At 51.3% G+C, this 27,658-nt stretch overlaps 2 protein-coding genes across 2 annotated transcripts in view; one reads left to right on the forward strand and one right to left on the reverse strand.

The window, feature by feature from the left end:
- The window catches only part of LOC309535917 (vomeronasal type-2 receptor 26-like), a gene marked incomplete at its 5' end in the record, with an annotated part of 29,932 nt that extends 4,137 nt beyond the window's left edge, over positions 1–25,795 (reverse strand). The window contains 5 exons of the mRNA XM_082229424.1: positions 11,858–11,984; positions 19,426–19,653; positions 21,666–22,526; positions 24,359–24,536; positions 25,638–25,795. Of these exons, the coding sequence (XP_082085550.1) occupies positions 11,858–11,984; positions 19,426–19,653; positions 21,666–22,526; positions 24,359–24,536; positions 25,638–25,795 (1,552 nt within the window). The remainder of the gene's footprint in view (positions 1–11,857; positions 11,985–19,425; positions 19,654–21,665; positions 22,527–24,358; positions 24,537–25,637) is intronic.
- LOC309537623 (vomeronasal type-2 receptor 116-like) overlaps positions 1–27,658 on the forward strand; it is a gene marked incomplete at its 5' end in the record, with an annotated part of 84,121 nt that overhangs the window by 13,319 nt on the left and 43,144 nt on the right. The gene's annotated exons all lie outside the window — the stretch shown is intronic.

A 27,658-nucleotide genomic window follows, 5' to 3' on the forward strand; every position in this document is an offset into this window, starting at 1 on the left:
TTGCGTAGGAGCAAGCCGTCCCGCACCTGGAACTCGTCCGTGGTAGCCGTGCCTCTGAGCAGTTCCGCCATCTTGTCTTGCGCGAATGAGTCGTCCCGCAATGCACGTCGCACCGCATCCAGGTCTACTGTAGCTGAGGCACACGCCCACGCCGTCGGTGCGAAGATGTGCATGGCCGCCGCTGGCGTCACCTCTTCTAGGTATTGCGGTTTTCGGGACAGTGCATCCGCCATGATGTTGGTGTCGCCTGGGACGTACTCTATTCGGAAATTGAAGTCAGCAAAGAACTCCGCCCAACGTATCTGCCTCTGGTTCAGGAACTGAGCCGTGCGCCAGTGCTCCAGATTCTTGTGGTCCGTGCAGACCTGCACCGTGTGCTTGGCGCCGATCAGGAAATGCCTCCACGCCTTGAAAGCTGCATGAATGGCCAGCAACTCCCTGTCCCAGATGGTGTAGTTCTGCTCCGACTTGCTGAGCTTTCTGGAGTAGAACGCTCCCGGCCGCCACACCCCCTGCGGGTCTCGCTGCAGCAGGACAGCTCCCACGGCTCTGTCTGACGCGTCTGTCTCTACCCTCAACGGCTTACTGGGGTCGATATGCAGCAGTTGCTTCTCCGATGCGAAGAGATGCTTGAGCGCTTGAAAGGACTGTTCCGCCTGCTCCGTCCAGATGAATTTCTTTTTTTTGGAGCTGAGCGTGTCCGTAATTGCTGCCGTCTGCATTGCGAACCCCTTGATAAACTTGCGATAGAAGTTGGCGAAGCCGACAAACCGCTGGACCTCCTTCCGGTTGCGCGGGCTTTTCCAATCCAATACCGCACGAACCTTGGTGCTGTCCATGGCTATCCCCTTGTCCGACAACTTGTATCCCAGGAAATCCACCTCCGTCGTGTCGAACTGGCACTTCTCCAGCTTGGCGTACAGTCTATGTTGTTGCAACCTGCTGAGCACCTCCCTCACGTCTCGGTCGTGAGCTTGCTGCGAGTCAGAGAAAATCAGGATGTCATCCAGGAAGCAGACGCATGTCTTGTAGAGGAGTCCCTCCAACACGTGATGCATAAAAGCTTGAAAACAGTGAGAGCCATTTTGTAATCCAAAGGGCATAACTCTGTATTCGTAGGTGCCCAGCGGTGTGAACATGGCCGTCTTCCACTCATCGCCCTCCCGCATGCGGATGAGATTGTACGCCCCTCGCAGGTCCAACTTGGTGAACACGCGTCCCTTGCGCACCGTCGCGAGGAGGTCGTCAATCCTGGGCATGGGGTAATCAGACGGTTTGGTCATCTGGTTCAAAAGGCGGTAGTCCACAACTAGTCTTTTTTGGGGCGTGTCTTTCTTTTTCACGAAGAAAACGGGACTGCCCCCCACTGCCTTGGACTCTCTGATGAAGCCACGCTCCAGATTATGCTCGATGAACTGTTTGAGTTCCTGCATTTCATCTTCAGACATGGAGTATAGCCGCCCCTTCGGCAGCGTCGCCCCCGGTAGGAGGTCAATCCTGCAGTCATATGGCCGGTGAGGGGGTAGCTTGTCCGCCTCCTTCTCGCAGAAGACCTCCAAAAAGCTCGCGTATTTGTGGGGGACCGCTTGCAACGTTCCCAACTGCAGTTGTGATTCCTCCTCCTCTCCCTCCCGTCGGGGCAGGATGCAGTGTTCTGCGCAATAAGAGGAGCCGAAGATCAGTTGTCTCTGGTACCAAGCCAGTGTCGGACTGTGCCTGTCCAGCCAACTCATGCCCAACACAATGGGCGTGTCCGACAGTTGGGTGACATTAAAACTGATGACTTCCCTGTGGTTGCCAAGGCGCATCACCATCGGTGGCGTCTGCTTCACCACCTGCCCCCCTAGCAACTCTCTGCCATCCACTGTGACGACTTGCAGGGGCAGAGTGGCAGGCAATAGCTGTATAGCGTGCTGCTCCACAAAGCTCTGCGCTATAAAGTCTGCGTTGCTTCCAGAATCCACAGAAAGCGGCACTTCGATAGTGACGCCGTCGGGTAGCTGGAGAGATGCTGTGAGCTGCACTACTGGTTTGGGTGGGAGGGGATCCGTGGGTTGCAAGATTGCTGGGGACTGCTTCACAGATGCGTCTGGCTGGGCCCCAGTGCCTCCGTCTCCAGCCAGACATCGTCGTTTCCCTGCTGTGGTTCTCCTTGCTGCGTTGCTGCAGTCACCATTGCTGAGGCTGCAGTGTGCTTGTGGAGCCTCCGGGGACACTCCTTCGCCAAATGGCCTGGATCCTCGCAGATGTAACACTTCCTGTTCCCTCTAGGAGGCTTCGCTTTCACTGCTGCCGGTGCTAGGGCTCTGGCTGCTGACTGAGCCCTTGCACCTCCAACCTCCATCGGTTCCCCTCCCCCTCCTGGCGGAGGTGTGGATTGCGCACGCGCTGCTTCCCTCGGAACGAAAGAGAAACTTCTCGCTGCTTCGCGCCCTCCACGTCCTTCATCTCTGCACCATGGACGTTCTTCCAGCCTCACCCCCACAGTCAGCGCCCTTTGGACCACCTCCTGCGTGCTTCGGGGCCTCTCCCCCCTTGCAATTTCATCCTTAACCGCAGAACTTAGACCCTCCCAGAAGAGGTCTCTGACAGGGGGCGAATCCCGATCCCATTCTAAAGCACTGACCAGCGCAAAAAATCGGGCGTGATACTGCCGGACGCTCGCCCTCCCTTGTTTTAGTCCATGAATCTCCCGTCTGGCAAGATCCACATCAATAGTAGACAAAAAACACGCATCCATCGCTTTGATAAAGGCATCTGCATTCTGAAGCGCCGGATCTTTATCCCTCCACAAATTGCGCAGCCAGGCTTTGGCATCCCCATGCAAATGGGACAATATGAACCCCACCTTCTCTTCCTCATCTCTAAAGTCTTTTGCCAGCAGTTGCAGTGCGCACATTACGTCTGCTCTAAAATTAGGGTACTGTTGCAAAGTCCCATCGAAGTGAGCCACAAGCCCTCCTGCTCTCCGTGCCAATCCCACGCCCTCCGGTCTGGGTCCCGGTTGCCCTTGCTTAACAAGCATTTCAAACCTGGCGTGTAGGTCTCTGTAGGCGGCTGTAGTCTCCTCCTCCCGTTTCTTGGAAGCCAATACCTCTGAGGACAACTGGGTCACTGCCTCTTGCAGCGCGGAGATCCTCTGTTCTTCCGTCATCTTGCTAACCTTTGTGAGCTCGCTTACAGACACCCCTCTTCCTCCCCTAGCGGCTTCTGCTCCCGCTGCGAGGTTTCAGGTTTCTGAAGCTTTGAAGAGACGGGTCTTACTGTCAGAGCTGCTACCAGGTCCCAGCTCACATAGGACCACGCCACACAGCGTCCACTTTAAAAGAGTCTTTATTGAGTTACAGGTTTCATTTCCGAACTGCAGCGTGCAGCTCTACACCTTCTGCTCTAGGTCGGCGAAGACCCGTCTGAGTCCCCGCCTCTTGCACACCAGCTTAATACCCTAGCCTTGCTCCACCTCCTTCGCCTCTCCCTACGTCTCTGGGTCCTTCTGCCCCCCTGGGCCTCCTCCCTTCTACTCTCCTCTGACGCTGACCCCCCTGATCCTTCTGCCTCCTTGCGGCGGGCTTTAGGACCTGGCTCACTCTCCGGGCTGCTTACTGCTCCAGCTTCCGCTGCATTTGAACTTGGCGCGCGCGCCCAACTCTCTACTTTCCTCTTAACCGTTGCCTCGCTCTCTGAGGAGGGCGTGACCACCCCTGACTCGTGCCCTCCCTCCTGCTGACAGCCTCCGGAACCCGATGCCTGGCTACCTTCCTCCCTGCTGCTCTCAGTCTTGAGCGTGGGTCCCGACTTCCAGCTGCTGCCGCCCTCAGTTATGAGCGTGGGTCCCGACTTCCAGCTGCTGCTCTCTGAATCTCCTCTGTTCCCTTCCTCCTGGGGTGTCCCCCCGGATCCCCCCCTTGCTCTGCTCACTGGGGCTCCCTTTTGGGAGTCCTCTGACTCACTGCTTAGGCTTGGAGATCTCGGGTCGTCATCATCACTCATTCTCCCTTCGGCTTCCTCCCCCTCGCTCTCTGTTTCCACCCTTCTCTGCGTCTCTGCTTCTGAACCCCTGACAGCAGGGCTTCAGGTTTTTTTGAAATTGAGAATTTGAAAATCTTTTTGAGTTCATTATTGTCAGGGGTTCAGGAGCAGAGACGCAGAGAAGGGAGGAGACAGAGAGCGAGGGGGAGGAATACGAAGGAAGGATGAGTGGGGATGACGACCCGAGATCACCGAGCCTGTCCAGTGAATCCGAGGATTCCCAGAAGGGAGCGCCAGCGGTCAGAGCAAGGGGGGAAAGCAGGGGGACACCCCAGGAAGAAGGGGCCAGAGAGGGATCAGAGAGCAGCCGCTGGAGATCGGGCCCCACGTGCCCAGCTGGGAGCAGCAGGGAGAAAGGGGACCAGACATCGGGTTCCGGAGGCTTTCAGCAGGAGGGAGGGCATGAGTCAGGAGTAGTCACGCCCACCTCAGGGAGCGACGAAACGGTCAAGAGGAAGGTAGAAAGTTGGGCGCGCGCGCCAAGTTCAAATGCAGCGGAAGCTGGCGCAGTGAGCAGCCCGGAGAGTGAGCCAGGTCCCAAAGCCCGCCGCAAGGAGGCGGAAGGGTCCGGGGGGTCCGCGTCAGAAGAGAGTAGGAAAGAAGAGACCCCGGGGGGCAGAAGGACCCAGAGACGGAGGGAAAGGCGCAGGAGGTGGAGCAAGGCTAGGGTATTAAGCTGGTGTGCTAGAGGTGGAGACTCAGACGGGTCTTCGCCGGTCTGACATAGAAGACGTAGGGCTGCACATTGCAGTTTGGAAATGGAACCTGTAACCCAATAAAGACTCTTATAACGTGAACGCTGGCTAGCGTGGTCCTATGTGAGCTGGGACTGGGTGGCAACCCTGACAGTAAGACCCGTCTCTGAAAAGCTTCGGACACCTGAAACCTCGCAGCGGAGGCAGAAGCAGCGAGAGGAGGAAATTGGTGTTTGGGAGCAAGCTCACAAAGGTTGGCAGAGATGACGGAAGCCGAGAAAATTTCAGCGCTGCAACAGGCAGTGACCCAGTTGAACGCAGAGGTACTGGCATCCAAGAAAAGGGAGCAGGATGCTGCGGCCGCCTACAGAGATCTCCACGGCAGCTTTGAAGCGTTGGTTAAGCAAGGGCAACCGGGACCCAGACCGGAGGGGGTTGGGTTGGCACGGAGAGCAGGAGGGCTTGCGGCTCACTTCGATGGGAATTTACAACAGTACCCCAATTTTCGAGCAGACGTAATGTGCGCACTGCAACTGCTGGCAAAAGACTTTAGAGATGAGGAAGAGAAAGTGGGGTTTATACTATCCCATTTGCATGGGGATGCTAAAGCGTGGCTGCGCAATTTGTGGAGGGATAAAGATCCGGCGCTTCAGAGTGCAGATGCCTTTATCAAAGCGATGGATGCGTGCTTTTTATCTACCATTGACGTGGATCTTGCTCGACGGGAGATACATGGACTGAGACAAGGGAGGGCGAGCGTACGGCAGTATCACGCCCGCTTTTTTGCGCTGGTCAGTGCCTTGGAATGGGACCGAGATTCACCTCCAGTCAGAGACCTGTTCTGGGAGGGTCTGAGCAGTGCTGTTAAAGACGAAATTGCAAGGGGGGAGAGGCCCCGGAGCACGCAGGAGGTGGTCCAAAGGGCGCTGACTGTGGGGGTGAGACTGGAAGAACGCCCATGGTGCAGAGACGAAGGACGCGGAGGGCGCGAAGCAGCGAGAAGTTTCTCTTTCGTTCCCAGGGAAACAGCGCGTGCGCAATCCACACCTCCGCCAGGAGGGGGGGTGGAACCTATGGAGGTGGGAGGCGCCAGGGCTCAGTCGGCTACCAGAGCCCCAGCACCGGGAGCGGTCAAGACTAAGCCTCCTAGAGGGAACCGGAAGTGTTACATCTGCGACAGCCCTCAACACATGGCGAGAGAGTGTCCCCAGAGGAACTCCAAGCACACTGCAGCCTCCGCAACGGTGAAAGCAGCTACGCAGCACAGCGAACCCCAGCAGGGAAACGACGATGTCTGGCTGGAGGCAGAGGCACTGGGGCCCAGCCAGACGAATCAGTGAAGCAGTCCCCAGAGATCTTGCAACCCACAGACCCCCTCCCACCCAAACCAGTAGTGCAGCTCACCGCATCACTCCAGCTACCCAATGGCATCACAATAGACGTGCCACTTTCTGTGGACTCTGGAAGTAATGCAGACTTTATAGCGCAGGATTTTGTGGAGCAGCACGCTATACAACTACTGCCTGCCACTCTGCCCCTGCAAGTCGTCACAGTGGATGGCAGAGAGTTGCTGGGGGGGCAGGTGGTGAAGCAGACGCCGCCAATGGTGATGCGACTTGGTAACCACAGGGAAGTCATCAGTTTTAATGTCACCCAACTGTCGGACACACCCATTGTCTTGGGCATGAGTTGGCTGGACAGGCACAGTCCGACACTGGCTTGGTACCAGCGACAGCTGATCTTCGGCTCTTCTTATTGTGCTGAGCACTGCATCCTGCCCAGACAGGAGGGAGAGGAGGAGGAATCACAGCTGCAGTTGGGAACGTTGCAAGCGGTCCCCCACAAATACGCAGACTTTCTGGAGGTCTTCTGCGAGAAGGAGGCGGACAAGCTACCCCCTCACAGGCAGTATGACTGCAAGATTGACCTCCTACCAGGGGCGACGCTGCCGAAAGGGAAGCTGTATTCCATGTCTGAGGACGAACTACAGGAACTCAAGCAGTTCATAGATCACAATTTGGAGCGCGGTTTCATCCGGGAGTCCAAGGCAGTGGGAGGCAGTCCTGTTTTCTTCGTGAAGAAGAAAGACACGCCCCAAAAAAGGCTTGTAGTTGATTACCGCCTCTTGAACAAGATGACCAAGCCCTCCGATTTTCCCATGCCCAGGATTGACGACCTCCTAGCGACGGTGCGCAAGGGACGCGTGTTCACCAAGTTGGACCTGCGAGGGGCGTACAATCTCATCCGCATGAGGGAGGGTGATGAGTGGAAGACAGCCATGTTCACGCCTCTGGGCACCTACGAATACAGAGTGATGCCGGTTGGATTGCAAAACGGTTCTCACTGTTTTCAAGCTTTCATGCATCATGTGTTGGCGGGACTCCTCTACAAGAAGTGCGTCTGCTTCCTGGATGACATCCTGATATTCTCCGAATCGCAGCAAGCACACGACCAAGACGTTCGGGAGGTGCTGAAGAGGCTGCAGCAGCATAGAGTGTATGCCAAGCTGGAGAAGTGCCAGTTCGACACGACGGAGGTGGATTTCCTGGGCTACAAGTTGTCGGACAAAGGGCTAGCCATGGACAGCGCCAAGGTTCGCGCGGTGTTGGATTGGAAGAGCCCGCGCAACCGGAAGGAGGTCCAGCGGTTTGTGGGCTTTGCCAACTTCTATCGCAAGTTTATCAAGGGGTTCGCAATGCAGACGGCGGCTATTACGGACACGCTACGCTCCAAGAAAAAGAAATTCATCTGGACGGAGCAGGTGGAGCAGTCCTTTCAAGCACTCAAGCGTCTCTTCGCGTCGGAAGAGCAACTGCTGCATATCGATCCCAGCAGACCGATGCGGGTAGAGACGGATGCGTCCGATAGAGCCGTGGGAGCTGTCCTGCTGCAGAGAGACCCGCAGGGGGTCTGGAGGCCGGGAGCGTTCTACTCCAGAAAGCTCAGCAAGTCGGAGCAGAACTACACCATCTGGGACAGGGAGTTGCTGGCCATTCATGCAGCGTTCAAGGCGTGGAGGCATTTTCTGATCGGAGCCAAGCACACAGTGCAAGTCTGCACGGACCACAAGAATCTGGAGCACTGGCGCACGGCGCAGTTCCTGAACCAGAGGCAGATACGTTGGGCAGAGTTCTTTGCAGACTTCGATTTCCGAATAGAGTACGTCCCAGGCGACACCAGCGTCATGGCGGATGCACTGTCCCGAAAACCGCAATACCTCGAACAGGCGACGCCAGCAGCAGCCATGCACATATTCGCGCCAACAGCGTGGGCGTGCGCTTCGGCCACCGTAGACCTGGATGCGGTGCGGCGGGCGTTGCAGGACGACACATTCGCGCAGGCGAAGATGGCCGAGGTGCACAAGGGCACGGCGAAGAGCGACGAGTTCCAGATACGAGACGGCTTGCTCTTACGTAAAGGGGCCATCTACGTGCCGGGAGACGAACTTCGCACCAAGGTACTGCAACAGTTGCACGACGCACCCACGGCCGGACACTTTGGCACAGAAAAGACAGTGGAATTAGTCGCAAGGGACTTTTGGTGGCCCAGACTGAGAGGGGAGGTCGCGGACTACGTCGCGAGGTGCGACACCTGCCAGAGGGCCAAGCCGGTGCACAAACCGCCGGCGGGACTGCTGGAACCGCTGCAAACGCCGTTTGAACCGTGGGAGAGGGTGGCCCTGGACTTTGTCACGGATCTACCCAGCTCGAGAGGCAAGACAGCTGTCCTAGTGGTGGTGGACTTGTTCACCAAGATGGCACATTTCATACCGTGTGCAAAGGTGGCCACGGCGGAACAAACAGCCAAACTGTTCATAGATCACGTGTTCAAAGTGCACGGTCTGCCGCGGTCTATACTGTCCGACCGCGGACGCCAGTTCATCTCGAATTTCTGGCAGAAGCTGATGGGCTTCCTGAACGTCAAGATCAACCTGACATCAGCGAGACACCCGCAGACCAACGGGCAAGCGGAGAGGGTCAATGCCATCATGCAGCAGTACCTGAGATGCTATGCCAATCAACAGGGCTGCGACGCGGCTGGATTACCTGCCGCTCGCCGAGTTCGCCTACAACAACACGAAGCACGTGTCCACAGGGGTGACGCCGTTCTTTGCCAACAATGGGAGGAATCCCAGAACCTTCCCGGGACTGGAGAGAGTGGGGGAAGGGGAACCGCAGACGGCGGATGCTTTCGCGTCAGAGTTGCAGGAGGTCCACGATCAACTCCGACGGCAGCTGGAGCTAGCGAAGCACGCATACAAGGTGCAAGCTGACAAGCACAGGCGGGTTGGCGAAGAGATCCGAGTGGGAGACTGGGTCTGGTTGGCAGCCCACGCAGTGCCGACCAGATCGTTAGCCAAGAAGAAGTTGGGGCACAAGCAACTCGGTCCATACCAAGTCGAAGCGCAGATCAACCCGGTAGCTTTCCGGCTGGTGCTGCCGGAGGGTTCCAGAATGCATCCGGTGTTCCACAGGTCGGTGCTCACTCCCTACAAGGCACCTCACAGATTCCAGGAACCAGGAACGGCACCGAGTCCGTCCCAGGAGCGGACGGAGCCGGGGAGATTGCCACAGCAGGACCCCATCAACGAAGTCACGGAGATTTTGGACTCCAGATGGGGGGAAGAGGGAGTAGAATATCTCCTAGCCAGAGAGGGCACCCGGGCCAGTGCTAATAGCTGGGTGCAAGACTACGCTTTGGAGGAACCCCTGCTCAAGGACGAGTTTCATGCCCTTTTCCCACACAGACCCATGCCAGCAGGCTTCTTCGACGACTGGCTGTTCACGCCCACACTGTCATCCAGCACGTTCCATGGATTCGACTCGGACGGGGAACCCGCACCGGGCACCCGTTCCCCAGAGGGGTCACCGGAGGGTTCGGCATCAGACACCTCGTATTGGTGGGACGATCGACCAGAGGAGCAGTGGCGCCGGAGGTGGCTGGAGATGCCAGGTCGAGCGACCGACGCAGAGACTGACATGGACGTGTTCGGGGAGGATCTTGGGTTCGAGCACGGCGGCACTGAAATGGAAGCGGAGCAGATCAACGTTGACGAACGCGAGGAGGAAGACTCGGAGGTCTTCAGTTGGCGGCCAGCGAAGGGGAGCGAACTGTATCCGGCATTCACTCCCGTGATGAGGGAGCACCCAGCACCCACACCTGAAACCGGGGAGGGGGGAAGGGGGGGCTTCGACGGGGGATGGATGTCAGGGGTTCAGGAGCAGAGACGCAGAGAAGGGAGGAGACAGAGAGCGAGGGGGAGGAATACGAAGGAAGGATGAGTGGGGATGACGACCCGAGATCACCGAGCCTGTCCAGTGAATCCGAGGATTCCCAGAAGGGAGCGCCAGCGGTCAGAGCAAGGGGGGAAAGCAGGGGGACACCCCAGGAAGAAGGGGCCAGAGAGGGATCAGAGAGCAGCAGCTGGAGATCGGGCCCCACGTGCCCAGCTGGGAGCAGCGGGGAGAAAGGGGACCAGACATCGGGTTCCGGAGGCTTTCAGCAGGAGGGAGGGCATGAGTCAGGAGTAGTCACGCCCACCTCAGGGAGCGACGAAACGGTCAAGAGGAAGGTAGCAAGTTGGGCGCGCGCGCCAAGTTCAAATGCAGCGGAAGCTGGCACAGTGAGCAGCCTGGAGAGTGAGCCAGGTCCCAGAGCCCGCCGCAAGGAGGCGGAAGGGTCCGGGGGGTCCGTGTCAGAAGAGAGTAGGAAAGAAGAGACCCCGGGGGGCAGAAGGACCCAGAGACGGAGGGAAAGGCGCAGGAGGTGGAGCAAGGCTAGGGTATTAAGCTGGTGTGCTAGAGGTGGAGACTCAGACGGGTCTTCGCCGGTCTGACATAGAAGACGTAGGGCTGCACATTGCAGTTCGGAAATGGAACCTGTAACCCAATAAAGACTCTTATAACATGAACGCTGGCTAGCGTGGTCCTATGTGAGCTGGGACTGGGTGGCAGCCCTGACAATTATATATAACACCCCAAATTTCTCTTATCCTATTACACTCCTACCACATGTGCATAAAGGTACCTACCCCATTTTTACACCTCCAGCAAGCATTTGAACTATTCTTATACATCTTGGCCAATTTGGCCGGGGTTAGGCACCATCTGTATAACATCTTCATCACATTTTTCTCTAAGATTGTAATGTGCATTGAACCTGATGTCCTCCTTCCACAGCCTTTCCCATTCGTTTGTATATATATTGTGTCCAATATCTTGGGCCCACCATACCATAACCAATTTCACCTCCTCCTCCAAGTCTGGACTAAGACTTCTGAGCTCCTGTGTTCTGATTCAATACATGATATCCAATCACAGAACATTTCAGGATTTGGGCTACTGCCATTGGCCCTTAAACTCTAAGTTATGATGCATAGCTTGGGAGTTTAGACAGCCAATCACATTGAGAGTGGGAGTGGCCTAGCTCTTCAGAAATGTATAAAAGCAGTTGCTTTGCCCCTGTTGGCCAGTTCTGTTAGTTCAATAAGGTTTCTTGGTGTTACCATTGCGTCTTACTTTGTGGGAACCCAGCTACACTTCAAGGGCCTCCTAGCCACCTGAATCTATTTGTGGCCTGAGGTATGGAACTCCCTGAGAATGAATCCCGCTTTCACATTTTTAAAAAATTCATCTCATTGATCACATTGCTGATGTGTGTGATTTAATGACCCCTTAATAGTCAGTGTTTTAATGGAAAATATATTGTTATTTAATCCTATCTTTCTTCCAATTATTGCAATGCAGCATATATCACTCCCTTCATTAGATCTTCACAATATAAAGGTGTGATGACTTCTGTTTCAGTGTATCTTGTTTCAGTGTATCTGAAGAAGTTTGCATGCACACAAAAGCTCATACCAAGAACAAACTTAGTTGGTCTCAAAGGTGCTACTGGACATTTCCCGCCCCTCCTGTTTGGTAAGATAGTGACTGGCATAAGGTCAAAATGTCCTTGTTTGTTTGAAACATAATTTTAAAAATAAAGTTGCTTGTTTCGTTTTCTAATGTATGTTTAGTTTTCATATGTATTGCAGAATGCATTCAAGGGGACATATATTTTCCAAAGAAAGGAGGAGCAAGCATATTATGCTAAGTGAGTGTCTCGATATCTCTGTCCATGTTGCCTCTTACCCTTCTGATTTGAGATCGTCCCTTCTGGACATGGAAAACAATCATAGCAGCAGAATTTCTCTCCCTCCTTCTTTTTCCTGCTGGAGCCAGGATAGCAGTTGTCATTGCACACAGAAACTGGCAGCCCCTGCTCAGAAACACGGACAGGAGATTAGTAGGAATATATGAACCCTCATGATGAAGAGAGTGTGCATGGGCCACCTGGGTCTGTGGACATTTGTTAGACCCTAGATCAGCGTTTCTCAACCAGGGGCCATATAGCCCCCTGGAGGCCCCCAGGATAGTCCAAAGGAGCCGCAGGTGGAAACCGCATAAATAGGGGGGCCATGACAAGAGACGAGGGGCCAGGTTTCACTCGTGTAAATTATTTACTCTGCCTAACGTGGAGTGGATTACTGTCATCATGCCCAGAATATGGAACTATGAAGCAGAGATAAAGTAATTAAACAAGAAAAGAGATAATGCGGGATTTGACCAAAACAAATTCTGGAAAAAAGAAAGAAACTTTCAAAAGTATTGAAACTTGTTTGCCTCTCTGTCATTCAATCTCAATTCTCCAGATGTTGGCAGATTATACTACGCCTCCCATCATCCTTGATCATTGCCTATCCTGCCTGATAATGATGGGAGACATAGTCCAACAACATTAGGGGACCCAACATTGATTTTTTTTTTTTTTACAATATCTGGGATGGATCTACACTCATGGTTTATAAGATTAAGAAAGGGTTAAGGAAGGATTTTCAAAACGTAAGAGCCACATTACGTTTAGCTTAGAACGTTGATAATGCATTATTAAAATGGAACACCAGATGGTGCTGCAGAGCAACCAGGAACCAGGCAGTGAGGGGAACTGCTGTTTTGGAAGTAATTAACCTTTTTTAAGCAATTATGTTTTAGAACTGTCAGGGGTTCAGGAGCAGAGACGTAGGAAAGGGAGGAAACAGAGAGCGAGGGGGAGGAATACGAAGGAAGGATGAGTGATGATGACGACCCGAGATCTCCGAGTCTTTCCAGTGAGTCAGAAGATTCACAGAAAGGAGCGCCAGTGGTCAGAGCAAGGGGGGAACACAGGGGGACACCCCAGGAAGAAGGGACCAGAGGGGAATCAGAGAGCAGCAGCTGGAAGTCGGGACCAACGTTCCCAGCTGGGAGCAGCGGGGAGAAAGGGGACCAGGCATCGGGTTCCGGAGGCTTTCAGCAGGAGGGAGGGCATGAGTCAGGAGTAGTCACGCCCACCTCAGGGAGCGACGAAACGGTCAAGAGGAAGGTAGAAAGTTGGGGGCGCGCGCCAAGTTCAAATGCAGCGGAAGCTGGCGCAGTAAGCAGCCCGGAGAGGGAGCCAGGTCCTAAAGCCCGCCGCAAGGAGGCGGAAGGGTCCGGGGGGTCTTCAGCTTCGGAAGAGTCTAGGAGGGAGGAGACCCCGGGGGGCAGAGGGACCCAGAGACGGAAGGAAAGGCGCAGGAGGTGGAGCAAGGCTAGGGTGTTAAGTTGGTGTACAGGAGGCGGAGACTCAGACGGGACTTCGTCGGTCTAGCGTAGAAGACGTAGAGCTGCACGCTGCAGTTCGGAAATGAAACCTGTAACTCAATAAAGACTTTTATAAAGTGAACGCTGGCTAGCGTGGTCCTATGTGAGCTGGGATCTGGAAGCAGCTCTGACAGTAAGTCCCGTCTCGCAAAACTGGACACCTGAAACCTCGCAGCGGGAGCGGACGCAGCGAGGGGTGAAGATTGGTGTCTGTTCGCAAGCTCACAAAAGTCGGCAGGGATGACGGCAGAACAGCGAATTGCAGCTCTGCAAGAGGCAGTGACACAATTAAACGCAGAGATACTAGCATCCAGGTAGAAGGAGGAGGATGCAGCGGCCGCCTACAGAGATCTCCAAGCCAGGTTTGAAGCGTTTGCTAAGCAAGGGCAACCGGGACCCAGACCGGAGGGAGTTGGGTTGGCGAGAAGAGCAGGCGGTCTTGTACCTCATTTCGATGGGAATTTACAACAGTACCCCAACTTCCGAGCAGACGTACTGTGTGCACTGCAACTGCTGGCAAAGGACTTTAGAGATGAGGAAGAGAAGGTGGGGTTTATCCTATCCCATTTGCATGGGGATGCTAAAGCGTGGCTGCGCAATTTGTGGAGAGATAAGGATCCGGCGCTTCAGAGTGCAGATGCCTTTATCAAAGCGATGGATGCGTGCTTTTTACCAAGCATAGACGTGGATATTGCTCGAAGAGAAATACATGGACTGAAACAGGGGAGGGCCAGTGTAAGGCAGTATCACGCCCGCTTTTTTGCACTGGTCAGTGCCCTAGAATGGGACAGGGATTCACCTCCAGTCAGAGACCTGTTCTGGGAAGGTCTGAGCAGCGCAGTTAAAGACGAAATTGCGAGGGGGGAGAGGCCCCGGAGCACGCAGGAGGTGGTCCAGAGGGCGCTGACTGTTGGGGTGCGGCTGGAAGAACGTCCGTGGAGCAGGGACGAAGGGCGTGGCGGGCGCGAAGCAGCGAGAAGTTTCTCCTTTGTTCCTAGGGAAGCAGCGCGTGCGCAATCCACGCCTCCGCCAGGAGGGGGAGCGGAACCTATGGAGGTGGGAGGTGCCAGGGCTCAGTCAGCAACCAGAGCCCCAGCACCTGGAGCAGTCAAAACTAAGCCTCCTAGAGGGAACCGGAAGTGCTACATCTGCGACAGCCCTCAACACATGGCGAAAGAGTGTCCCCAGAGGAACTACAAGCACACTGCAGCCTCTGCAACGGTGACTGCAGCTACACAGCACAGAGAACCTCAGCAGGGAAACGACGAAGTCTGGCTGGAGACAGAGGTACTGGGGCCCAGCCAGACGAATCAGTGAAGCAGTCCCCAGAGATCTTGCAACCCACAGACCCCCTCCCGCCCAAACCAGTGGTGCAACTCACCGCATCGCTCCAGCTGCCCAATGGACTCACAATGGACGTGCCAATTACTGTGGACTCAGGAAGCAATGCAGACTTTATAGGGCAAGATTTTGTTGATCGGCACGCTATACAGCTGCTGCCTGCCACGCTGCCCCTGCAAGTCGTCACAGTGGATGGCAGGGAGTTGCTAGGGGGGCAGGTGGTGAAGCAAACGCCGCCAATGGTGATGCGCCTTGGTAACCACAGGGAAGTCATCAGTTTTAATGTCACCCGACTGTCGGACACGCCCATTGTTTTGGGCATGAGTTGGCTGGACAGGCACAGTCCGACGCTGGCTTGGTACCAGCGACAGCTGATCTTCGGCTCTTCTTATTGTGCTGAGCACTGCATCCTGCCCAGGCAGGAGGGAGAGGAGGAGGAATCACAGCTGCAGTTGGGAACGTTGCAAGCGGTCCCCCACAAATACGCAGACTTTCTGGAGGTCTTCTGCGAGAAGGAGGCGGACAAGCTACCCCCTCACAGGCAGTATGACTGCAAGATTGACCTCCTACCAGGGGCGACGCTGCCGAAAGGGAAGCTGTATTCCATGTCTGAGGACGAACTACAGGAACTCAAGCAGTTCATAGATCACAATTTGGAGCGTGGTTTCATCCGAGAGTCCAAGGCAGTAGGGGGCAGTCCCGTTTTCTTCGTGAAGAAGAAAGACACGCCCCAAAAAAGACTCGTTGTGGACTATCGCATCTTAAACAAGATGACCAAGCCCTCTGATTTCCCCATGCCCAGGATCGACGACCTCCTCGCGACGGTGCGCAAGGGACGCGTGTTCACCAAGTTGGACCTGCGAGGGGCGTACAACCTCATCCGCATGTGGGAAGGCGATGAGTGGAAGACAGCCATGTTCACGCCCCTGGGCACCTACGAATACAGAGTTATGCCATTTGGATTACAAAATGGCTCCCACTGTTTTCAAGCTTTCATGCATCACGTGTTAGCGGGGCTCCTCTACAAGAAGTGCGTCTGCTTCCTGGATGATATCCTGATATTTTCTGAATCGCAACAGGATCACGACAGAGACGTCAAGGAAGTGCTGAGCAGGCTACAGCAGCATAGGCTGTACGCCAAGCTGGAAAAGTGCCAGTTCGACGTGACGGAGGTGGATTTCCTGGGCTACAAGTTGTCAGACAAGGGGCTCGCCATGGACAGCACCAAGGTTCGCGCGGTGTTGGATTGGAAGAGCCCGCGCAACCGGAAGGAGGTCCAGCGGTTTGTCGGCTTTGCGAACTTCTATCGCAAGTTTATCAAGGGGTTTGCGATGCAGATGGCGGCCATTACGGACACGCTCAGCTCCAAGAAAAAGAAGTTCATCTGGACGGAGCAGGCGGAGCAGTCCTTTCAAACACTCAAGCGTCTCTTCGCGTCGGAAGAGCAACTGCTGCATATCGACCCCAGCAGACCGATGCGGGAGAGACGGACGCGTCAGACAGAGCCGTGGGAGCAGTCCTGTTGCAGCGAGACCCGCGGGGGGTTTGGAGGCCGGGAGCGTTCTACTCCAGGAAGCTCAGCAAGTCGGAGCAGAACTACACCATCTGGGACAGGGAGTTGCTTGCCATTCATGCAGCGTTCAAGGCGTGGAGGCATTTCCTGATCGGCGCCAAGCACACAGTGCAGGTCTGCACGGACCACAAGAATCTGGAGCACTGGCGCACGGCGCGGTTCCTGAACCAGAGGCAGCTACGTTGGGCAGAGTTCTTTGCGGACTTCGACTTCCGAATAGAGTACGTCCCAGGCGACACCAACGTCATGGCGGATGCACTGTCCCGAAAACCGCAATACCTCGAGGAGGCGACGCCAGCGGCGGCCATGCACATCTTCGCGCCAACAGCGTGGGCATGCGCTTCAGCTACAGTAGACCTGGATGCGGTGCGGCGTGCGTTGCAGGACGACTCATTCGCGCAAGCGAAGATGGCAGAGGTGCACAGAGGCACGGCGAAGAGCGGCGAGTTCCAGATACGAGACGGCTTGCTCATCCGTAAAGGGGCCATCTACGTGCCGGGAGACGAACTTCGCGCCAAGGTACTGCAGCAGTTACACGACGCGCCCACGGCCGGACACTTTGGCACGGAGAAAACGGTGGAATTAGTTGCTAGAGACTTCTGGTGGCCCAGACTGCGAGGGGAAGTAGCGGACTACGTTGCGAGGTGCGACACCTGCCAGAGGGCCAAGCCGGTGCACAAACCGCCGGCGGGACTGCTGGAACCGCTGCAAACGCCGTTTGAACCGTGGGAGAGGGTGGCCCTGGACTTTGTCACGGATCTACCCAGCTCGAGAGGCAAGACAGCTGTGCTAGTGGTGGTGGACTTGTTCACCAAGATGGCACATTTCATTCCGTGTGCGAAGGTGGCCACGGCGGAACAAACCGCCAAACTGTTCATAGATCACGTGTTCAAAGTGCACGGTCTGCCACGGTCTATACTGTCCGACCGGGGGCGCCAGTTCATCTCGAACTTCTGGCAGAGGCTGATGGGTTTCCTGAACGTCAAGATCAACCTGGCGTCAGCGAGATACCCGCAGACCAACGGGCAAGCGGAGCGAGTCAATGCCATCATGCAGCAGTACCTGAGATGCTATGCCAATCAACAGCCTGCGATGTGGGTGGATTACCTGCCGCTCGCCGAGTTCGCCTACAACAACACGAAGCACGTGTCCACAGGGGTGACGCCGTTCTTCGCCAACAATGGGAGGCATCCCAGAACCTTCCCGGGACTGGAGAGAGTGGAGGAAGGGGAAACACAGGCGGCGGACGCCTTCGCGTCAGAGTGCAGGAGGTCCACGACCAGCTCCGCCGGCAGCTGGAGCTAGCTAAGCACGCATACAAGGTGCAAGCTGACAAACACAGGCGGGTTGGCGAAGAGATCCAAGTGGGAGACTGGGTCTGGTTGGCAGCACACGCAGTGCCGACCAGATCGTTAGCTAAGAAGAAGCTGGGGCACAAGCAACTCGGTCCCTACCAAGTCGAAGCACAGGTCAACCCGGTGGCTTTCCGACTGACGCTTCCGGAGGGCTCCAGAATGCATCCGGTGTTCCACAGATCGGTGCTCACTCCCTACAGGGCACCTCACAGATTCCAGGAGCCAGGAACGGCGCCGAGTCCGCTCCAGGAGAGGACCGAGCAGGGGGGGTTGCCACAGGAGGATCCCATCAACGAGGTCACGGAGATCTTGGACTCCAGATGGGGGGAAGAGGGAGTAGAATACCTCCTAGCCAGAGAGGGCACCCGGGCCAGTGCCAATAGCTGGGTGCATGACTACGCTTTGGAGGAACCTCTGCTCAAGGACGAATTTCATGCCCTTTTCCCACACAGACCCATGCCAGCCGGCTTCTTCGACGACTGGCTTTTCACGCCCACGCTTTCATCAAGCACGTTCCACGGGTTCGACTCGGACGGGGAACCCGCACTGGGCACACGTTCCCTGGAAGGGTCACCGGCGGGTTCGGCATCGGACACCTCGTATTGGTGGGACGATCGACCGGAGGAGCAGTGGCGCAAGAAGTGGCTGAGGATGCCAGGTCGAGCGACGGACACAAGGGAGACCGACGCAGAGACTGACATGGACGTGTTCGGGGAGGATCTTGGGTTCGAGTACGGCGGCACAGAAATGGAAGCGGAGCTGATCAGCGTCGACGAAGGCGAGGAGGAAGAACCGGAGGTCTTCAGTTGGCTGCCAGCCACGGGGAGCGAACTGTATCCGGCATTCACCCCCGTGACGATGGAGCACCCAGCACCCACACCTGAAAGCGGGGAGGGGGGAAGGGGGAGCTTCGAGGGGGGGATGGATGTCAGGGGTTCAGGAGCAGAGACGCAGGAAAGGGAGGAAACAGAGAGCGAGGGGGAGGAATCCGAAGGAAGGATGAGTGATGATGACGACCCGAGATCTCCGAGTCTTTCCAGTGAGTCAGAAGAATCACAGAAAGGAGCGCCAGTGGTCAGAGCAAGGGGGGAACACAGGGGGACACCCCAGGAAGAAGGGACCAGAGGGGAATCAGAGAGCAGCAGCTGGAAGTCGGGACCAACGTTCCCAGCTGGGAGCAGCGGGGAGAAAGGGGACCAGGCATCGGGTTCCGGAGGCTTTCAGCAGGAGGGAGGGCATGAGTCAGGAGTGGTCACGCCCTCATCAGGGAGCGAGGAAACGGTCAGGAGGAAGGTAGAAAGTTGGGGGCGCGCGCCAAGTTCAAATGCAGCGGAAGCTGGCGCAGTAAGCAGCCCGGAGAGGGAGCCAGGTCCTAAAGCCCGCCGCAAGGAGGCAGAAGGGTCCGGGGGGTCTTCAGCTTCGGAAGAGTCTAGGAGGGAGGAGACCCCGGGGGGCAGAGGGACCCAGAGACGGAAGGAAAGGCGCAGGAGGTGGAGCAAGGCTAGGGTGTTAAGTTGGTGTACAGGAGGCGGAGACTCAGACGGGACTTCGTCGGTCTAGCGTAGAAGACGTAGAGCTGCATGCTGCAGTTCGGAAATGAAACCTGTAACTCAATAAAGACTTTTATAAAGTGAACGCTGGCTAGCGTGGTCCTATGTGAGCTGGGATCTGGAAGCAGCTCTGACAAGAACGATATAGTTAAAATCATTCTAATGACATTAAAAAGGTCAGTGTACATCCAGGTGTGGTCTCAGACTGCTACATCTCACCTGATTAAAGCTTTTATGCCACACAATCTGATCATCATGAATGGTTAACTCCTTGCCGAAAGAAGCCTGAGGGTTCAGTTTTCCAACTTTGGCTCTAATCACCGAACCATTGGGGTAAATCCTCCAGTTTGTAACATCGAAACCTACAACTAATTCTGCATTTTCATTAAAGTATACAGTATCTCCAGCACTGTTGTTGAATATGATGCTCCGTAGAAATTGATGGACCTGGATTTAAGAAAGAACAGTCTGTGGTAGAAAATCTTAAATTAACTGATATTTGGAGATTTAAACACCCATTGGACAGAGAATTTACTTTTTTCTCAGAGCCAAATTGATCTGCAAGAAGAATAAACTCGGTATGGATATCTAATCAGTATGGATATCTAATGAACTAACATTAAGAACTAAAAAAGTGGAAACACAACCTAGGACACTCTTGGAGCATAATTCATTACTGCTGGAATTAAGAAGAGAAGAAAACTCACCTTTCAGATGGAGACTAAATGAAGGCTTATTAGACAATAAAAATTACCTTGCAGAAAGCAGGGGAAAACCCTGAGAGATTATTTTGAACTAAACTTGAAGCAATGTATGGATATAAATGTGGTTTGGGGAACATGTAAAGAAGTAATGAGAAGGTTTTTTATACAACAAAATATTCTGCAAAAAAAAAAAGATAAGAGAGAAGAAAAAGAAAGAGTTACTAGATGAACTGATTAAACACAAAAAACAAATAATTTAAAAACCAGGAAATGAATCAACAAAACAGAATATAGAGATGTTACAAACCTAATCAAGAAATTGAATGGAAAATAAAATTGATAAAACAGACAAATTTTGAGTTTGCAAACAAACCAGGAAAATTGCTAGCATGGTGGTTTAAAAAAAAAGCAAGGAAGTTGGATGGGAAAATGAAGATAAAATTGATCCATATTTAAAGCAGAATGACCTACAAAAGATTCCAAAAGAAAAGATAAATCTTTTAAATGCACCAATAATGATGATGGAACTGCAACAAGCAAGAGGGCAAGCTAAGTTAGAGAAATTGCCATGACCAGATGGACTTTCAGCTAAATATTACAAAAAACTGCAAGATCAGTTGGCACAACCATTGAAAGATGTAATGAATAAGATAATGAATTTGAGTAAATTGCCAGATTCTTGCTTATATTACTGCATTTTTCACCCTATAGGACGTACCGGCCCATAGGACGCACCTAGTTTTTCGGGGGGGGGGGGAATCAAGGAAAAAATTTTTATTCCCCCCCCCAGGTTTGCGCAGCCATCCCGCAAGCCTTGCAAGCCCGCAGGACCTCCCGCTGGGCTTGCAAGGCTTGCGCAGAGCTTCCTGAAGCCTGGAGAGGGAGAGGGGTCGGTGCACTCCGACCCCTCTCGCTCTCCAGGCTTCAGCGAAAGCCTGCATTTTTGTACTTCCCAAGAGCATTGGCAGGGTTCCGGCTCGCAACCCTCTCTGTTCCTGGCTGTTTCCTTTAGCTGGTTGCAAACTTTCCCTGGGGGCTGGTTCATTCATGATATCTTGCTCCATCTTCCGTGGGACAGCCTATGAATACTTGAAGATAGTTATCTCATTCCCTGTCAGTCTCTCCCATCTCTGCCAAGTGTTCCTCATATGGCTTGGTATCCCTTCTCTGCATGCATTGTGCCATCTGCTGGCAGGAATTTCAAAAAGCCAAATGTGTAGCTCAGCTCTCTTCCCTCCATTCCTCCTGTCCACCACTGCACCTCTCTCCTCTCCTCCTTTCTTACAAAAATATGCTTTCTTGAACTTGACCCTTTTGGTTTGGATCCTACCCTCCAGAGCAGGAGAACAGAAACTTGCTCCATCTTCCAGTGTGGAGCCAGTGTGGTGTTGTGGTTAAGAGCAGTAGATTTGTAATCTGGGGAACCGGGTTCGCATCTCCGCTCCTCCACCTGCAGCTGCTGGGTGACCTTGGGCCAGTCACACTTCTTTGAAGTCTCTCAGCCCCACTCACCCCACAGAGTGTTTGTTGTGGGGGAGGAAGGGAAAGGAGAATGTGAGCCGCTTTGGGTAGTGATAAAGCGGGATATCAAATCCAAACTCCTCTTCCTCCTCCTCTTCTTCTTCCATTAGACAGCTCTTAAGATACCTGAAAATGGCTATCGCATATCCTCTCAGTCTTCTCTTATCCTGACTGTAGGGAGGCAGCCATGGGGTGGGAACATGGTTACCTAAAAAAATTATCTGGTTTAATTACCTGCCATGGTTCCACATTCTGAAATGCCATTTTTCGTCCTTCTTCCAATCTTCTATGCATGGATTTGGATTTGAATATAGCATTCAGAGCATGTGCCACAGCATAGATAGCATTGTAGACATTGTAGCTGTGGCCAGTCATTTTCATTTCAAACAAACCTCCAGGAAGACTCTCCAGATTCTTTTCCCCAGTGCAGGTTTTATTCTCCTCTCCTTCCCACTCCTTGGACGTTGTTAGCAAACAGTCAAAAGCCTGTTCCCAGAAGTCTTGAATAAAGCCATCTCTTTTGAACCACGAAGGTCTTACCATCTGAAGGAACTTTTGGAAACCCTCAGGCTGATTTGAGTGAACTGTGAAAGATATGGTACCATGGAAGGTTTGTAAATCCCAGTTCTTTTGAATAGAGTGTGATGCAAAATCCCAGTGAGATGTAACAACCCAGACTTTTCCAAGAGGTGGCAGTTCTATGAATGGTGCTACAAAGAACAACATTCTCAAAACCTGAAAGGATGGAGGTTCTCCATACACAAAAAACACATTGGCTTTCTCCTTGAAGACAGTTACATAGTGTTCTATGCGTTGTGAAACATATTCTATCATCTCATCCACATAATTCCATTTTGGTATTCTCATGATGAAGGCATAACAGATGCCATTTTCCTCAAGCATTGGGACCATTGTCAGCAAAAACTGGTCCCCTTTGTCATCATCCACAGCCAATAGTCCAATCCATGTCCATCCAAAATGTTTGAGTAACTGCACAACCCCGATGTGCTGTTGGGCTTCATTTGGGACCATTTGGTACAAAAAGGGGTATAAAGTGTTGGCATGTTGTATTGGCAAAAATGATCCATAAGTGAGCTGAAATAAAATGCACAAGTATTCTTCACGTGGTCTTCTCTGTTTTGCCACCAAACCATTTAGCCACTGCCATGCCACCCCCCCCAGAAGATTATATACAATAGAACAAATGTTCCAGAGCATGACCAGACCCATCTCTGGCAGTCAGAGCTGAAAGAGGGAATTGGTGAGCCCCCATCCACCATCTCCTGAAACACTTTTTTTGCATCTGGATTTTTGTCATGCTCTGGGGTAGACACTTCCCTGCCTTCCTCGCCTGATACTACCTTCTGGTAGCAAGGAGATTTGGCTTCCCACAGATTTGGCTACAGTAGGAATAGGGCTCCCTGCTATGTCTCTGCTCATTTAGTGCCCAGGGTTTTCATTATGCTGGTTTGCTTCATGTAGATACTTCAGCTTGGCCCTTAGTGGGTATGATGGCCATGGATGTTGTTGAGCTATATGTCACCTATCATAGCTACAGGGGTGGTATGGGCTTTAAAATGGAAAGTTACTTTTTCATTTCCTGGAAAGAATGGTTTGATGAAGTTTTGGGATTTGATAAGAATGGCCCAAAAAATACATTTTATTTAATCTCAAAAGTGGCAAATAATATAGAAATAGATGGTGGGAAATCTGGAGGCCCTCTATACAAAATTGCCATGGAAATAATTATCTCGTGCAAAAACAACTTCAAGTACATTTTTAATTTTTCTCTGAATAAATATTATACTTACATTTACTTATGTAACATTGTGATACAAAGTTATTTAGGGGGTAGTTTTGTTGATTATTGATAATAATTCTTAAATAAGATTTTTTTAAAAAAAAAGTATTAAAAGTTATTCTCTAACTTTGTTTTTTAATGCCAGTGCAGAGAACAGAATAATAAAAACCCCATCACTTAAATATGCTAGAAAGGGCACAGATAGTAATAATAATAATAATAATAATAATAATAATAATAATAATAATAATAATAATAATTTTTATTTATATCCCGCCCTCCCCAGTCAAAGCCAGGCCCAGAGCGGCTAACATCAAATGTATAATACATTAACATAAAATCAGACAATCAATTAAAATATACAACAATCATCTTGGATAGGATGGGAACTGCAAACATGGTGAGAGTGAGCTGAGCAGAGCTATGAGATTCACATCAAAGATGGAAAAACCTGAAGAGAACTCTGGAGTGAGAAGTTTATTGAAAGATCCGTATTGAAGACTGTCCACAAGCTCTTGCCTGTGAGGCATGAGATCGGCTTCTGCAAAAAAAAGTGTGCAACTTCCTCAAACCTCCCTCTTCTGATTGATTTTAAGAAATTTTCCATCTCTAGCTGCCACTATCCAACATTAGGTCCATGAGACAAAGGGGGAAATTGGGGAATAAGACAAGGCTTTAATATTGGGAAGGAGGTGATTAGTGGGCCAAGTGAGTCATTGATGTGAAGAGGGACTTGAGGCGGCCTTAGGACCATTGCTGATTCCTCCAGATCCTTGGTTGTCCTGCGTTTCTCTACAGGGGCCCACATCTTTCCCTCAGAAGAGTTCTCCCCAGCCTCTGTGTCCCACAGCATCCTGAGAGTTCCCAGCTCTGGAGTAAATCATGGATAAAAATGTTGATCTGAGAAATGACAAAGCCCTGAGTCACTTCACTCCAAATATATCTCAAGTCTGATTTACCTCCAGGATCAGCCCTGTTTCCAATGAGCTGTAAATAAACCTGGTAGTATTATCACTTGGACTGCATTTAACCAGTTGGCTATCCAAAATATCACAGGCCATGTTTTTGAAATCATGATATTGTGCCACAACTCTGAACTATCTGTACTTGCATGCACACAGCTTACCTGTGGAGTCTTGTAGATGGCTGAAATGACGGCCACGTTGGCAGAGATTTCAGAGATACACCCTCCAATGAGAGCTACCAGGTTGTTGTGGTTGTGACACTTGAAGTTGGGGACAAAGCGACGCTGTGCAGAAAAGAGGCTGAGGGTGGCCTTGTAGGTCATCTTTGCAGTGTAGTAGCTATTGAGGGTGTGAAATCCCAGAGAGAAATTTGATAAAATGTTGGGATTTTCATTGATCTCTTTGACAGCAAATGCTAAGGCCAGGATGTGCTGGTAGTTCTTTGGCACTGAACTGTAATAAAAGTAGTAGATGACACAAATACTGAGAGAAGCAGGAAAAATATGTGTGTCCTCTTCATCTCTCAGCTCTTCTTTCAGTTATTACAATCAAACAATAAATAAGATGAAATTGCATCAAGTAAGTAAGAAGGAATTATTTATTATCTGGAAATAGCAAGGTAACGGAAGAGTGTCTCCCACTTAGTGATGAAATCAGAGAAGACAGCAAGTGAGAGGTACAACTGTAAGCCTCTTCTTAGTCTATATATTTGCAAACAGTGTAATACAATATGACCAATTTTCTTATGACCAATTTAAAAATTACACGTACACCCCCCCAATATATTACCTCTACCTATTTAAATGCACCAGAAGAGGCATCCGGAGAATATTTCCAAATGCTCCTCTCATGCACATACTCTCATCAGATTTGATTGTGGGTCCAATGTATTTACAGTTGCAGCAATCGAGTGGAACTGGTCATATGTAATCTGGAGTGGGATGAAGGAAGGGCAGGATGAAATCAAGAGGAAGGATGGAATAGGGTGGTATGCCTAGACCAAAATAATATGAAATGAAAGTTTAAAAGACCAGGTGACTGAAATACAATGGGATGGGATACAGATGAAGGTCAAGGATGGTAGGGAACAAAGAGTAAGAAGGAGTAGTGTGGAGAAAAACAAATACTGTACATGCAAATTCCTCCACCTAGAGTCCGTGAAAGCCCAATGGAAGTACTGAAGATCCTTACACTTCAATGACACTTGTGTGAGAAAACTTACTAATGCTTTGTGCTAACAGTATAATGCGGAAGGCTAAATAGATATGAACAAGCTTCTGACATGACACTTTTCTCACTCCGAAAATGAACTGCTTTTCTTAAGGACATATTCCCAGTAATTATATTCTCAACATACGTTGCAACAAGTGTGTGTGTGTGTGTTTATGAGAGAGAGAGAGAGAGAGAGAGAGAGAGAGAGAGAGAGAGAGAGAGACTTACATTGGCTCATCAATCACAATCTGTGTCGGCTGTTCCATGAAAGAGAGGAGATTGTAGAGCAAGAAGACCTGAGAAACAATTTCACTGATGACCAGGTCTCCCAGCAGGTAAAACTCATGAGGAATAGGGAGGGGATCGTCACGTATGCTGCAATTCATGGAATATGCCTGGCAAACACTGTGACACAGCAGCACAAGCAGCAACATCACAACCAGCAGGATCCTTCTGTGGAAAGGGTCTTCCCACAAAAAGCAGCTTCCCATGTTTCCCTCTGCAGAATTGCATGTGGCTTTGATCAGGACTGATTTCAGCAGGAGCTAGCTTTCATGAAAATAATCTGGATCAAATCATTTCTCTGTTGACTTTATTCTTAAGGGGTGAGTGGTAATTAATTGAAAAAAGGGGAAACACCTCATACACAGCTAAAGTTATCAACGCCCTGATGTAAAAGCAGGCAGAAAGGGTGAAACTATGCAAATCAGTTTGTGCAAAGGAACAGAAATAATGCCAAAACAGGATTTCAAATAAAATCTGGGAAGTGGAAGATACAGCAGCCAAAGAGAAATATGAAGCGGGAATGATGATTAATGAATCATACAGACTCTTGCCTATCTCATGCTCTAAAATAATATGAGGCTTTGTAACTTCTTTCAGAAACTGATGGTTGATGTGCTAAAGAAACTTGGAAGCACTTTTTGTTGTCAGTCAGATGGAAACCAGCAATTCTGGTAATGATAGGGGTGACTACCTATTCCCCAGGGTGCCCCTTGTTTTTGAAGTTGTTTTTTTTTTTAACCTGTGAGGAGTCCACCCACTTCGCCTCCCTGGAGTCCTACAACTCATATTTTCTCTTTTGAAGAGTAGTTAGGAATATGTGACACTTAGCTCAGTAGGTCCAAGCTGCCTCTGCTCATGTTAGAGTAAATTTAACTACACCTCCCTGATATTAGGCATTGCCCAACAAGTCTTCATTTTTGCTATAATGTGAAAGCCCAGATTTTAAGGTAGAATCACAATCTGGGAAATGGTTTTTATTTAGGAGCTAGCGGTTGTAGATAAATTGGGACATCAGTACACATGGATTAAACACTTGCAAAGAGCAACAAAAAGGATAATTTTAAAATGGGAAATAGTCTGTAAGCTTGGATGTGTAAAGCAGTTGGGTGTCTAAAATCTCTGTGCAGTATATCACAAGTTTAATTGTTTAGTAGTTGGAAAATTGGGTAAAGGGATCTGGAATCTAAGATGATTTGGTTTATTTAAAGAACGAGAAGGGGGGTGGAAGGAAGTCCAGCAATGGGTGGTGGTGGTGGTAATAATGTTTTCTTTTTGGTTATTTTTTAAAATGTTAATGGGAAATGTGTGGGGTAATTTGGTATTGATACAATGTGGCATATATTGGATTTTTGTTATTGAAAACGAATAAAGAAATATTTTACAAAAAAAAAAAAAAAGGTCTGGGGCCCAAACATTTTAGAATCTATATTTTGACCATATTCAGGTATCTGGAAAGAGGTTCATCAGCTGGATTTTCAAAACCAATTAAACAATATCTTCAGGACCTACAAAACTCAATATAGTGACAAGTGATGGCTCTATTAGTTTTTCAGTCTACATTATTTATCAACTTTGCTACTCCAAATCCCCTGGGAGGTCATAGGAGAGTCTGCATATGCCAGAGGAACAAGAATGACTTCCCTAGAAAACTCTTTCTCTGAGACTGAAGTCTACCTATCAAGACCTTCTGATGGGTCCCTGACTGTAAGAAGTGAGGTTACAGAGAAGCAGGCAGAGGGCCTTCTTGGCAGTGGCGCCCCCTGTGGAACACCCTCCCATCAGATGTCAAGGAGATAAACAAGTACCTGACTTTTAGAAGGCATCTTCTAAAAGTCAGCCCTGTTAAGGGATGTTTTTTAAGGTGGATGTTTCATTGTATTTCTTGGGAGCTGCCCATTATGGCTGAGGCAGCTCATTCAGATGGAGGGCATATATGATGATGATGATGATGATGATGATGATGA

The sequence above is a fragment of the Podarcis vaucheri genome (assembly GCF_965113315.1).
Source record: "Podarcis vaucheri genome assembly, chromosome: 7".
NCBI classification, from domain to species: domain Eukaryota; kingdom Metazoa; phylum Chordata; class Lepidosauria; order Squamata; family Lacertidae; genus Podarcis; species Podarcis vaucheri.